Source organism: Hydra vulgaris, chromosome 02 (assembly GCF_038396675.1).
Source record: "Hydra vulgaris chromosome 02, alternate assembly HydraT2T_AEP".
Classification (NCBI taxonomy): domain Eukaryota; kingdom Metazoa; phylum Cnidaria; class Hydrozoa; order Anthoathecata; family Hydridae; genus Hydra; species Hydra vulgaris.
In genome coordinates, this window is record NC_088921.1 from 39,166,694 (window position 1) to 39,180,767 (window position 14,074).

Sequence of the window (14,074 nt, forward strand, 5' to 3'; positions counted from 1 at the left end):
AGCTTTGGGCGCACCTGGTTAGGCTTAAATCAAAATCTTTATAATCTATACGAAATATAGTATATGAACTCTTTTAATACAAAAAAGTATATATATACATATATATAAAAAACATACAGATTTCACAAAACTCAAATGAATTGCACCATATATTTAACAAACAATTGAACAATAAAGACATAAAATAAAAAATTAAAAATTACTATTCGTCTTAAAAGTTAAAAATCTGAAAATAAAAAATCTTAAAATAAATTATAGACATAATTTTAAATGGTTAGTATATTCATTTGACCTAAAATTAAAACAGTATTTACATATTTTTTAATTTATAGTGTTACTTAACGTTCATATACAACATAAAAATTTTTTGTATGAAAAAGCTCCGAAAAAAACAACTCAAAAAAAGGTCATTTTAATGTTGCTTACGTTTCTTCAGAGCTAAACTCCATTTAAAATGTCACACTCTAAATTTCACAAATCTACAAAATAAATAATGAAGTAAGTTACTTGTAAAGCTACAAATAATAAATCCACACAAGCCGCATTAAAAATTTAACAAATCTATGTTGACTTGTTTTAATTACCATTTAAATAAGGTGTCTCATGTCAGAATCCATATAATAGAAATAAAAACTGTATTTGGTTTTTTTTCCAATGGCTTCACTTAAAAAAACATTTTGTATATTAAAAATCTTGTCATACTGAGTTTAATCTAGACAAAAATAGATAAAAACATAAACATCTGAATGCAAATTTAAGAAAAAGATAAAATATGTTTGATAAGCTATATGATAAGCTGTTGTTAAAACAGAAAAACCAACTTTTACAGTTTTTTAGTTTTTGTTTTTATTACTAACTCCATTATTGCAAAGTCACAAAAATCAAAAAGCTTTATTACAATGTTAGTTAAAGTGCCCTGAACTAGTGCGTAATGGTTTTAAATTATTTCATAGTCTAAACATTGTGCATCATGATTTTAAACTTGCCAATACTAAAATATTTGCAGATTTAAATTTATGATGCTATGAAAATAATTTAAACAGTAATTTAAATGTCATATATAATTTAAATAATTTTCTTTACTAAAAACAAAACAAATTTGTCAATGAATGACATAAAGTGTTTTTTACTTAAACACAACAGTACTCAAACAAAATTTCTGTTGATAAACCAAACCAAATATAAGAAACTAAACTAAACTATATACTTAAAAAAAACTTAAATATATACTAAAAAAACTATAACCAAACCAAATACAACAAACTAAACCAAATACAAGAAACAAAATTTTTGGAATTAAGCTTTTTTAATCAATTGACAAGTAATACATTTTAATTTAAGAAAATAAGAAAAATATAAGAAATTTTTATAAAATATCTAAGCTAACTTGAAAATTTCTGTAATACCTTAAAAAATTCTGTAAACTTTTGCATAATACTACTACAAACTCATAGTTTTCTTGTTTAAGATAATTTAATAATCCTTTATAAATTATCTTAAACAAGATAGATTAAGCCTTTGGATTTTATAAAATAGAAGTTCGCTATTTGTTTATTAAAATAATAATTTATGTTTGCGCATTTAAAAATAAATATAATGGACTTAAAACAAAGCGCCAAATTAGCAAAAAGTGTATGCTATGTAAGATATTAAAGTACTTATATTTATTAAAAATTTAACTTTTTCAACAATAAAAATTATCATACTTAAAAATATTAGTAGCACATAAATCTTACATTTACTTTGAGGATTCAATAAGTGTGGATTTTATGAAAAATAAGTGTAAGTGTAAAAAGTAAATACACCAACTTACCAGCTCAATTATGATCGGTCCTTTGCAAGCGGTAATAATGCAAAATATGGAAACGATAATAATACAAAGTAAGTTATAAAAATTATCAAACCATTAAAATGAGCTGATAAAAAAATTGAACTGATAAGGAGTCGAGTAAAGTTCGGTGGTGGTTTGGTAAGTCGGTAATAGTTCTTCCATACATACATACATATACATACATTATATTATACATGCATACATAAAATATCGATTACAGATTGTCTTAGTCGAATTTCAACATGGGTTGAATTGAGAATAGAGGAATTTTATTTTGATGTTGACAATTTTATATAATTTTTTTATTCATTTAATAAACAATTGCCTTTTTTCATATTTTTCAATTTTTGAATTGTTAGGTTGTAAGCTTCTTATTGTCTGATTATTTTTATTATCATCTTTTAATTTCCAAAATTCTTTTGACAGTTCTGTCATTTTAATATTTAGGAATATTGAATGACTACAAATGGTTGACATATCTCAATTTGAAAGGTGTTTCACTTATACCAATGCATGATTTTTTGATTGAATTATCATCAGGGTTATCTAAAGTGATAGTTGCTTGGTATGTAATGTTGTTGCATACCATTGCTTGGTATGCAGTATTGTTGACTTTTGTTTAGGATTTATTTGTTGTGTGAATTTATTACTGGTTTCATGCTTCATATGTAGCTGTAGGTGATTTTTACAGTGTTTATGTTGAAAATTTTATGCAGTTTATGATTAATCGGAAAATGTTTTGCAATTAAGTTTAAAAAACATTTAATATTTGTGGTAACATCTATACTAAAGGAGGGTTGTACCAAATTTTTCTGTGTGTGCGGTTTTTCTTTTGCTGATGTTGTAATGTTGTAAGTTAGGTTGGTAGGAGAGATTGTATTTATAACCAGAATTTGCTAATGCTTTATTATACATAGGGACAACTTTCTTAAATACCTTTTCACTAGAAGAATTTTCAGTCAATCTCAGATCAACATTGTGAGGTACTTGTTTTAGTATACTAAATCTTTCAGACTAAAGCAAAACTTCATAAAAACTACTGTAAAGCACAGTAGAAGATCTCTTATGTTATGGGGTTGGTTTTTGTAATCGAGAAGGTAAATCAAAATAGGTTCTAAAATTATTTTGGGTTGGGAAAGCAATCTTTTTTTTCATTATTCTTTGTTTGTTTTTTCTGAAAAACTGAAGCGCACACTTTAAAAACTGAAATGTGCCAAATTTGTAACTGTAATTGTTTTCTGTTTTCTTATTGCTTATGTTAATGTTTTGTTATTTATGATTTGTTGTTATTTTTATACATATTGATCATTATTTTGAAATATTCTACTTTAAACCATCTTTTTTTTTTCTTCCCACGATATTACTATTGTAGTTGTTATTATATTAACATTTGTGAACTCAAAATTTTCATAATGCTTTTTTTCTTCTTCTTCTTATTATTATTATTATTATTATTATTGTTATTATTATTATTACTATTATCATTATTATTTTTATCTTTTTTTTTAACTATATAAAGTATGTATTTTTGGTGTTTACTTAAGATTAATAGAATTATTATTTTTAAATATCTTTGAAAATATTTTTTCAGAATAAAATAATAATTGAACACTTTTTATTATTAGACCATCTATTATATATTTACCCAGGTCACTGATTCCCTGATAGTGTAATGTTGACGTAACGCTTACGTTTAATTATGCGGAAGTATTTTATTTTAAAGCGCGTTAATTACTTTAAAAATATGCGTCAAAACAAATTCATTTTATTTAAACTTTATTAACAAAACGAGTTACAATATTGTGTGGTGTAGTGGTTAATAAATTTGATTGTGGTGCCTGTGCTCTGGGTTCACTTCCTATTGGAGTCTTATATTGTTGTTTTTTTTAGAATATTTTTTTATTAATTAACTAATTGATGCTAATATAATAATAATAATCAATATAATAAAAGACGCGGCAGTTAATAAATAGTAAAGTAATTCAGGTAATAAATAACATAAATGTGCGTAACATGTCTTGCTTTTAAAGAAAAATGTTACGCTAATGCTCTTACTCTCGAGTCCTTAATACAAGGGGGAGTGGGGTGAGAATTTTAGTCTAGATCTAATAAAGGGGAGGGGGTTAATAAAAGCGGGAGTGGGAATTTTTTTATGATACAGTAGAAGTATTTTTTATAAAAAAGTTTAGTTTATAAATCCGAACTAATATTTTTACAAAATACTCTTAAAACTATTTTATTCTAGAGTGGCTTGCGGTCAAATGCGCAAATCAATGACTGAAAGAATTATTTTCTAATTTTACAGGCCGATTTTCACTGATTTTTTTTCTTAGTTTTGAGATGACAACAATTAAAAATTAATAAACGAGGTGAGGAAGGGTCTTAATATGCTTGGGGTGGATGGAAAATTTTCCAAAAGTTAGTAAACATCTCCCCTCCTTCCCTCTTCTTTTATTAGAGACTCAAGAGTAATATAGTTAATAAAGAAACTCTTTAATAAAATTTTTTAACTTAAAATTTTTTATTTTTTTTTTGGTTTATTGTAATTAGATCTTTTTTTATAGTTTGGCTGTTTTTTATACTCATAGAGTTCAAACAACTTTGGTGTGGTGTTATATCTTGAGTTTTATGTTACATCGTAGGTTTGGTCTTATATCTTTGGATAGTGTTAGATTGCAGGTGTGTTACATCGTGGGTGTTGTTTTACATCTTGGGTGTTGTGTTATATAGTTGTTGTATTTTTAAAATATTGTGTTAAAAAAACAAATTATTATGATACTGTTTTTAATTAAATATTAAAATTTATTAGATAAAATGGGTCTCACTACTTTAGTTGTAAAACGGATTCAAGGTGACTTTATTCAAATGAACAAGTTGTTCAATGGAATTGAAAAAGCAAATTTAATTAATGAAATTTTGCCAAGAAGTTATCAATCAGCAAGAGGTCATCAAATGAAATATAATCGCGAAATAACTAGTTTTTTGCCTTGGCATTAATTTTTAATAAACATTATTTTTTAACAAACATCTTTTTACTGGAAGCGACAGTGACGTTGACTGATCAAACCTACTGATGTTGTTAATGCTATTTCTGTGAACTCTTTTAAAGCTAAACTTGATATATGGGTTATAAATAGTGTTATATGGGTTATAACTATGCTGAATAATGATATAGCTATCTAAGTGTACTTGGTACACTCACCAAATTATCGATCACAGCTCAAATATATTACTATTACTATCTGATACAAATGTATATCAATTTTGAGGAAGTGAAGCAAAGGGGTCCTAAGTAGGTTTTATTTTGTGCTAGTATTGTGAAAGCAAATCTAACTATACTTCCTAAAATAAATAGGTTTTATTTTGTACTAGTATTGTGAAAGCAAATCTAACCATAGTTCCAAATATAAATATAAAAATCAAAATGCATATGATATTATAACTGTTCTATTTTCCTAGGATTAAAGTATCCATACATTCGCATATAAACTCTGTGACATTGGTTACTCTGTGTGACATTGGTTACTCTGAATAGAACTATGTTAGTTGTAGCTTTAAGTTAGCAAATTTAATATTTTGTAGATGTTAAACAAGTTTAAAGTTAAATAGTACAATATATATTACTTTTGAAGTGTTATAGTACAATATATATTACTTTTATTTTATTATTTAGTATTTTTTAACATAATATTAAGTTAATTATCTAGAAATATTAAAAAAATATCATTTTTAAAAAAATTGGTTTTTATTCTAATGAATTAAACTCCAACTGAATTTTTGTTTCATAGTTTCAAAAGAAACCACAAGTGACGATCCCTCCTCCAGTTATAAAAAGAATACCCCAACTAGTAAAAATTCCTCGGCCTGCGTCTGCTTTAAAAGTAATATGTGACACAATGCTGGATGAGTTAGGCAAGGAGTTGAGAAAATTTGGTGTAGATACATTGATAACAACTTCTCATGATAATTCCAAATTAATACAGGTTGTTATTAGTGTGACGTTTTAAGTATAATTATGATTAAGCTGATCTTTTTATGATTTTTTTTTTTATCATTTATAAAATATTTTATAAATGATTAAAAATATTTGCTTTATTAATATTTAATTTCTTGTAAACTATTTGATATTTATTTTTAACTGAACTTAACATATAATATGGTTTCAAATAACTCATACTTAAACTTTTCAGGCTGCTCGTAAAGACAACAGAATGATTCTAACTTGTGGTGACGCCTATTTACTGGTAAGATTCACTCAATTTTCAAAACTTATTTTTTATTTTCTTCGATTTTATTGTTTTGTGTTGTCTTCTCGCAAACTTTTATTGCTAGTTTTTAATTGTGGTAAAAAAGATTCTGTGTATGGTTTTTCATTTTCTAAATGCACAAAATTATCTTTATTTTTAGATGAAATAACATTAGAGAATATTTTTTTCCACTTTGATTGGATAAAAGCTCTCTGTTTTTGCTCTGTATCTTGGAATGCATATCCTTCAAAAAACTCGTCTGAAAGAATTAGATCTTTTTTATGATCTTGTAACTCTTGGGAATGCATTTCATAAAGTTGGTGTTTTGCTTGTAGAATTGGTGGCGGATGGTACATCTCTTGACAATCAGATGGATATGCTCCTTTTAATAATTGTTTTTTATTTTTTTCATTTAGACATACATTTATTTGCACTGGGTTTTCAGTTAATTGATTCTTGTTATGATTTTCAGATGAAGAACTCTGTATAATTTTATCTCTTAGGTTTTCTTCACTAGTTTTTAACACATTCGTGTTTTTAGGTACTTTAGATTTTTTCATAAGTTTTTTGTTTTTTGTTTTGCTTTTCTGGTCAATAGGCTCTTGTATTTCAATAAGATCTTTAATCATTAATCCGAGTCCAGCAATTTCTATTCTTGTTTGCATCATAGACTTATAGAATTCTTCTTTAAGTTCATATACTATCTTTTGTAGAGATTTTATCTCGTTTATTTCTACAGATGCGTCATTGTCAACTGATGTTTGGTTGTTGTCTTTTATTATGTTCTGAAATTTTTTTTCCCTGCTTTCAATTGCATCACTTAGTTTATCAAGCTTTTCATCAATTTCTTGTGTTTTGTTTGTGAGCTCATTATTAGATGGATTAACTTCACTATCGTCATAATATAAAATTTTAGGTGCGCAGTGAGAATTTATCCACTCATAATGTCGAAGTTGCATTTTGTGGGAAAAGCGTAATTCCTTTTTAACAATGTAAGCTGCTTTCTGCATCAATGCATTTGCTACAGCATTATCGTACACTCTTTGGAATGTGTTTGACATCAAAGCAATAAAAAGGTTCAGGCAAACTAGTCCTGCGAAAAAGAGATAAGTAGAACAAAGAATTTCGGCCATCACCTTATCTTTTTCTACCAGCTTATCAAAATTCCAATCTGCTATTATAGACATTTGGAAAATGTTCCAGATAAGTTCTAAACCGTTCATAGTGTAACCTTCAGTTTCAACAATACCAAAATTAATCCAAAAAGAAGCAATGTATGGGATAAATATATGAGCTCCTAAAAATATTATCTTAAGAGTGTCTCGCACTACATGCCCTATCATGACGACAAAAAGACCTAATGTTTGAAATGGTCGAGCATATTTAAGAAGGCGTAGCCACATGCATATCATTGTGGTTGATGCTACTGCTTTGAATATCTTGTTGGTAAGTTTGCTATGATACATAATGTCACATATGTTTAAAATTACTACAGATCCCATTAAAAGTAAAGTGAAACTGTCAAATATTCTCCAGTAATCTTTCAAATATACAAGTCTGTAATTTTTTAACTCTTCGATCTCTCGCTTTAAGTAAGCTTGTTCATCAGGCCATCGAGCATGACAATACTCTAAATCTTTGCGAATTTCATGGCTTCGCCATTGTTTATAACGTTTTGTTCTTTCACTGGATTTAACAAAGTCTATTATTTCCGTTACAATACTTATTATCAGTATGACAATCACCATGCTTTCAAGTGCAGGACCCCAGTATTTTCGACTTCCTGCATATATTTTTCTATTATCTGTCGGTTTTGTGCAAATCAATGTTGTCCACATGATGCAATTTACAAAGTTTATCGTGATAACTTTTAAAGCACTTAATTTTGATGTTTCATTCCATTTTGTCTTAATTAATTCCATCATAACTGGATGCAAAACCAGATTGTACTGATTGGTTTCAACTGCTACTTCCAGTGGTGATTTTGCAAAGCAATTACTGTCTTTAATTGGTGGAACAAGACAATTTACGTAAAAATACTCTCTGCGTGTTGCGCGATTAATGTGATGGAACTGATCAAGAGCAACCAAAGCCTATAAGTAAAGTTAAGTAGCGAAAATTATTCAACATGTTCTAAAAATTTAAAGTAAGCAACAAATTTAACTATTACTATTTACGTACTACTGATGGCATTTTTTGAATGAGCAATACCATTGCAGTCATCATACTGCTGTCGTAAACACTAGCATCTGCTCCATTATCAATCAGCAATTTTGCAGTTACTGAGCGATCTAGCTCTGCCGCTATCTTTATATAAAAAATTACATAAGGTAGTATTAAATTGATTCTTAATTACTATCACTTTGTGTGCGTATGTATAAGGACTGATGTACTTAAAAGTCATTTCCTACTTAAATGAACTATCAAATGTGTAGTTTTTTAAAATGCTATATTATCGTTTTAAACGTCTAGACTGTCAAACCAATAGTCTAGTATAGTCTAAATAATAGTCTAAACCAATAGTCTAACCTTTAATAAAACGCTGGGTTACCTGTAAAGGAGTTCTTTGCTTGTAATCCTTGTCTTCTATATTAGCACCATGCTCTAGTAGGACTTTTAATGATTCTACTGCACCGTTTTTTGCTGCATAATAAATAGCTGTTTGTTGTTCGCCATATGTTTTGCTATTAATGTCTGCTCCATTTTCAATTAAAAATGAAACCATTTCTGGAAAATCAACAGCACTTGCTACATGTAAGGGAGTTCTCCCAAAATTATCTGGTTTATCAATCGTTGCGCCTTTCATTAAAAAAATATATTCAACTTTTATTATCTTATACTATAATGAAAATTAAAATTAATTGATTAGTGATAGGTTTATTATAAGTTTATTTGAGATTTTCTATTAAAAGAATTTTTATATTTACCATGAATTAGTAGAAATTTTGCCACGTCAGTGTGCCATACTCTAGCCACCTCGTGCATGGCACTTTGTCCATGTTTATCAGTAGCATTGATGTCTACTCCTGAATGAAGTAGTTGACTTAAATGCTTAAAGTCGACTAACTTTTCTTTGTCGTTTTTTTTTGCCAAATTACAAAAGTATTTGATTAAAGAATTATTTTTGTTAATATCACCGATACTGCTTTTGCTAGATTGGCTTTTATTCGTGTCGTCTTGATCGTTTAATAAACACAAGTGATGAACTCCACGTATATCTATTGTAAATAGCTCTTTATTTGTCCGCCTGTTGGTAAAATCGCATTTTTTAACTAAATTTGTTGTAATTCGAATAGTGTTACTTAGAACGCTCCAATTTTCTTTAGCGTGTGACGTTGTTTCTTCTGTTTTATGATTCAACTTAGTTAATGGCTGGACAATGTTTGTATTTTTTAAACGAAATTTAAAATTTCTTTTTTTCTCTCTCTCTCTTTCCATTTCATTTTTTTTTTTTTTTTTTTTAACAAAAAGTAAAACAGTATATTTTTAAATCCTATGGTTCATTGTTAAAATATCGCGATTCATTTTTAAAATATTAGAATCGTCGATGAAATGTTAATAATTTAACCATGGTTACTGCTGCCGTTTTTATAAATTGCTCTACGTCACATAGATCATTGAAAAAATGTCCATAGCCTTTGAGGTTTTACTATAACTTTAGTATAATATTTATAAAATGGTAAAAAAAAGATTTTATAAAAATTATTTACAATAAAAATAAATATGTTCTAAAAAGTTATTCCCAAAAATGTATATGTTTTAAATTATAATAAAATATTTAAAAATACATATACTTTTCTTTAATAATTTTTTAAAACAAATTTATTTTTATTGTATTTAATTTGTATAAATCCCTTCACTGGCGTAGGAAGGTTTATAAATGTTCGAAATAACCAACTTTTAAGCAAAGAGAGTATTCCAAACTTTTTTACGTTCATATGTATGACGAAAAGATTCTTCACAATAAAGTTACTATGATGACATGGGAACAAGAAACCCATAAATCAATCTTTACATAAAAACTGAACACTGAATAATTTAAACATAAAATTTGAAATCTAGTTTATATTTAAATTTGAAAACTAGTTTATATTTATGAAAAAATAAATAATTCAACTTATCACCCTCACGTTTTGGGTAGGGAGAGGGCTATGATTTTAGGGTTTCTTGTTCCCATTCTTCTACAACAGTAGTTTTTTTTTTGTAAAGAATCTTTTCGTCATACATATGAACGTAAAAAAATTTGGAATATTCTTTTTGTTTAAAAGTTGGTTATTCAAAACATTTAAAAAAACCTTTATTACATTTATTTATTATTCTGACATTAATTTTACTATTTTCCAAAAAATCATATTTCCCATGAAAGTACGTATAAAACTGTATGCCACAAAGTGTGTACTTAAGCATATACACCATGTGTGTGTATATATATATGTATGTATGTACATAGATCAAAGATCACGTTCCAGAAGGAAACTGTTTATTGGTTGAAAAGGACAGTTTAAAAGAACAAGTTAAAATGGTTTTTAATACGTTTAACATAGTGCTGAAATCGGTTGATATTTTTTCCAGATGTCCGGTATGTGTTTTGTTTTTATATATAGATATATAATGTGTGTATATATATATATATATATATATATATATATATATATATATATATATATATATATATATATATATATATATATATATATATATATATATATATATGTGTATATATATATATATATATATATATATATATATATATATATATATATATATATATATATATTATGTATATATTAGATGTGTAACTCCAATGACTTTGCGATTGTCGCATCTAACGAAATGAATAAAGCGTTCAAGTTAAAAAATGACATCTTGGATTTAAAAACTCTGAAAATCGTCGAAGAATCTAATCTTATAAATCTGTCTAATTTTACTCTATCTAACAACGTTGAAGTTCAAATGGATTTTTTGAGAGAATCGTGCATTTCTTTTATGAAAGGAAGACATACCTATGAAGAATTTTTTAGAAGCATAAATTTTTTTAAAATTTGTCGCGGCTGCGGTGAGGTCTATTGGAAAAATGTACACGACGACATTTTGAAAAGTGAGTATCATGATATCGTTGATAAAAGAGAAGTGGATAAAACTTATTATGGTAGACCTGGATAAGCTACCGAATGTTATTAAGCAGCTGGATAAATTAAACATGAATAAAATACACTTTTTAAAAGAAAAACACAGCATAGAAAGCTATTGATATAAAGTAGACTCACAACTTCGAGTCATAAAAAATATATTTTGCAAGCTAAACCTCTCTTAATTATTTAACATAAATTAAAAAATCTTAATATGAATAAAGTGAGCGGTTTTATATGCTAATGGAAATTAGTCTTTTTTGAGTTTTTACAAAAATAAAGGAGAATCAGACAAAACTCGTTGAATTAAGAATTATATATTTAATTCTATTATCATGTTTAAATGTGATAGTAGATTAATATGTTTTTTTTTTAATTTGAACTAATTTGACATGTTTTAGTTTCGAATTTGTATAAAAATGAGATTTTTAACTACTAGCCAAATTCATTTGATGCATTCCGCACACATGTTTACGATGCACAGCGGGACAAAATCAAGTTTTTCGTGCCAAAATCATTTTCGTAGTTTTTTTGTTGGAATAGCTATATTTATATATAAAATGCATAATTAAAGTAATAAACATGTAATTATATAATATAAAAAAAAATATTAAAAAAATTAAATTTTGGTGAAAAATACGAAATATTTTTAATGGACAAGACAATTTTTATCAGCGTAAACATCAAAAATATTACTTTTCAATGCATGTATTTGTCATAAAATAACTTTTTTAGATATTTATTTACAGAACTTATATATTATAACAGTAATGAAAGATTTTGTAGGTATTCTTTGTGTACAAAACATCTTTTTTTCATGTTCAGTATTTCTCATCAACTGACCATTAACCCGAAGACCAATGTTTTGTTATAACTTTTTTTATTGCAAAAAGTAGCAAAATATTTATGGTGCATGGCTATTTACATACATTTAGCATGAGATTTACATAATCAAATGTTTGGAGGATATTCGAGGATAGTTTATCTGATACCTAATAGTAAAGGTTAGTAGCAAAAAAAATATCGAAAACTGTCCGTTTTCGATGCATAAAAACTAATGCTTACAATTACGTTAAATTGTTTTTAAAAGTCTGAGCGAAAAAAACATTGTTAATTAAAATATTATATTTTAAAATGAAAGTCAATAAAGTTAATTTAAAACGATAGTAGGGTAAGAAAGTTAATAAACAAAAAATTCAAAATAGCGTTTTGGAACACATGTCAAATTAACGTGTAAATAACCGCATAAATAATGTTTTTTTAACTAGATATTTCCTCTAATAAACATGTCTTCACCATTATGAGAAATTTTCACCGTGCAATGCCGACATTGATTTTGGCACACTCTGTCCCACTGTGCGATGTAGAAATAAAACTAAAAATGGTAGCTTTTTAGATAAATAAATTATCAATAAGTACTCTACATCTTAATATTTATACTCGTGTGGCTAGGTTTTTAAAATGGTTAAATTGTATTGTGTTTCAACTTAATGCTTCAATACTTTTGAATCAAAAAATTCAAATGGATCTCAAATACTACGATTTACCGAGATCAGAAAGTGTATAAAAAACCAATATGAAGTTGTTTCTAGCAAGTTTAAAGAAAGAGTAAGAAAATACAAACAACTTACCAGACATTATTACTCCAGTTGAACAATTTAAAAAAAGATGCAAAAAATACGCACTAACTAAAAAAAACAAACTTGAATCATACAAAAACCTAAGTGATATGCTGAAACATGTACATATCAGCAAAGATAAAATTATCATTATAAAAACTATAAAAGGAATTTTAATATATATATGTTCATAAATAAAACTTTTCAAAATGTTAAAATTGTTTTCATATCAAAAAGATTACAGTGGGCATAAACTTTAATAAGTTTTTAATAAATTTTTGTACTGGTTTTAACTAGGAAGCGGCGATGTAATCGAACAAATGTCATCGTTTAACGATAAGCTTAACGGTATGTTTAACGAATAGTTTTACAATAAGTAATAGTTTAACGATAAGTTTAACGAATGTCATCGTTTAACGATAAGTCGACTAATCGGTTAATAAAAAAAATGTATCTGAACGATTAACGATGTATTATATAAAAAATATTATATAAAATAGTATAAAATTACTTACATTAGTTGTTATTCGATTTACGATTATGTTTTTACCGGTGCCTGTATATTTTACATGAGAAAAAGTAAATAAATTGTCTTAATGTAATGATAATCGTAAAATTAAAAAGACAGTCTAATGTGTTATTTATCGTTAAATTAAATCAGTGTCACGAAATGACTTCTAATATAAACCTCGTGACCCTAGAAAATCCTTTTGGGTTATGATAGTAGGGATATATGGGAGTGTATTAAAAGTGATTTTGAAATCTTTTGTCATCGAAGAAAAATTGATTTGAAGTTTTTTGTGAAGTCAAAGCAAGTAAAAAGCCTAATTTAAGGCAAGAATTTGTTATATTTTGTCATAAAGGTTGCAAATAGAGATATTGTTTACATTTTTACACTTCCCTCTTTGCCTGATTATCAAAAAATTAAAGTTCGGCCAACAACAAGAGAATCAGTTTGTGATTGCTTGATCTGTTGTGTTATGAAAGCAAGTTTCAAAAGCCCAGAACCAGTCAAGCCAACTAACTCAACCAATCCACCAAAAGAACTGCCAGCTGTTGAAAAACGATGTTTTTCAACAGCTGTATGCTTTTCACTGATTGGAAGAGGTATTCCTCATGTCTGCACCAAAGGAATGCTTAAACAAAACTTACTTGAAGTTGCAACTAAAGATGAAAAAGCTGCTCAGAGGGTGGGTGCTACAGTGATTGCCAACAAGACACTATCTCCTCATGGCACATTTCGCCTTA

General features: G+C 27.0%; 2 protein-coding genes across 7 annotated transcripts in view; one reads left to right on the plus strand and one right to left on the minus strand.

The window, feature by feature from the left end:
- The window catches only part of LOC100215579 (exonuclease mut-7 homolog), a 66,177-nt gene extending 54,726 nt beyond the window's left edge, over nt 1-11,451 (plus strand). For 3 of the 6 annotated variants that reach the window (XR_010636688.1, XM_065790830.1, XM_065790829.1), the window contains exons 17-20: nt 5,620-5,814; nt 6,022-6,075; nt 10,529-10,657; nt 10,870-11,451. Coding sequence is in view for 4 of the 6 variants with exons in the window: in XM_065790830.1 (XP_065646902.1) it covers nt 5,620-5,814; nt 6,022-6,075; nt 10,529-10,657; nt 10,870-11,241 (750 nt within the window). In the remaining 2 variants the exon portion in view is untranslated. The remainder of the gene's footprint in view (nt 1-5,619; nt 5,815-6,021; nt 6,076-10,528; nt 10,658-10,869) is intronic. The other 3 variants (XR_010636689.1, XM_065790831.1, XM_065790832.1) reach the window with 1 other exon arrangement.
- Nucleotides 5,476-9,619, minus strand: LOC124812268 (uncharacterized). The gene is made up of 4 exons (XM_065790828.1): nt 9,006-9,619; nt 8,630-8,877; nt 8,260-8,385; nt 5,476-8,171 (listed from the first exon to the last, which is right to left on the minus strand). Exons 1-4 carry the CDS (start codon nt 9,514-9,516, stop codon nt 6,123-6,125), a joined length of 2,934 nt encoding a protein of 977 aa, XP_065646900.1. The 5' UTR covers nt 9,517-9,619; the 3' UTR covers nt 5,476-6,122.
- Nucleotides 11,452-14,074: the final 2,623 nt, after the last annotated feature.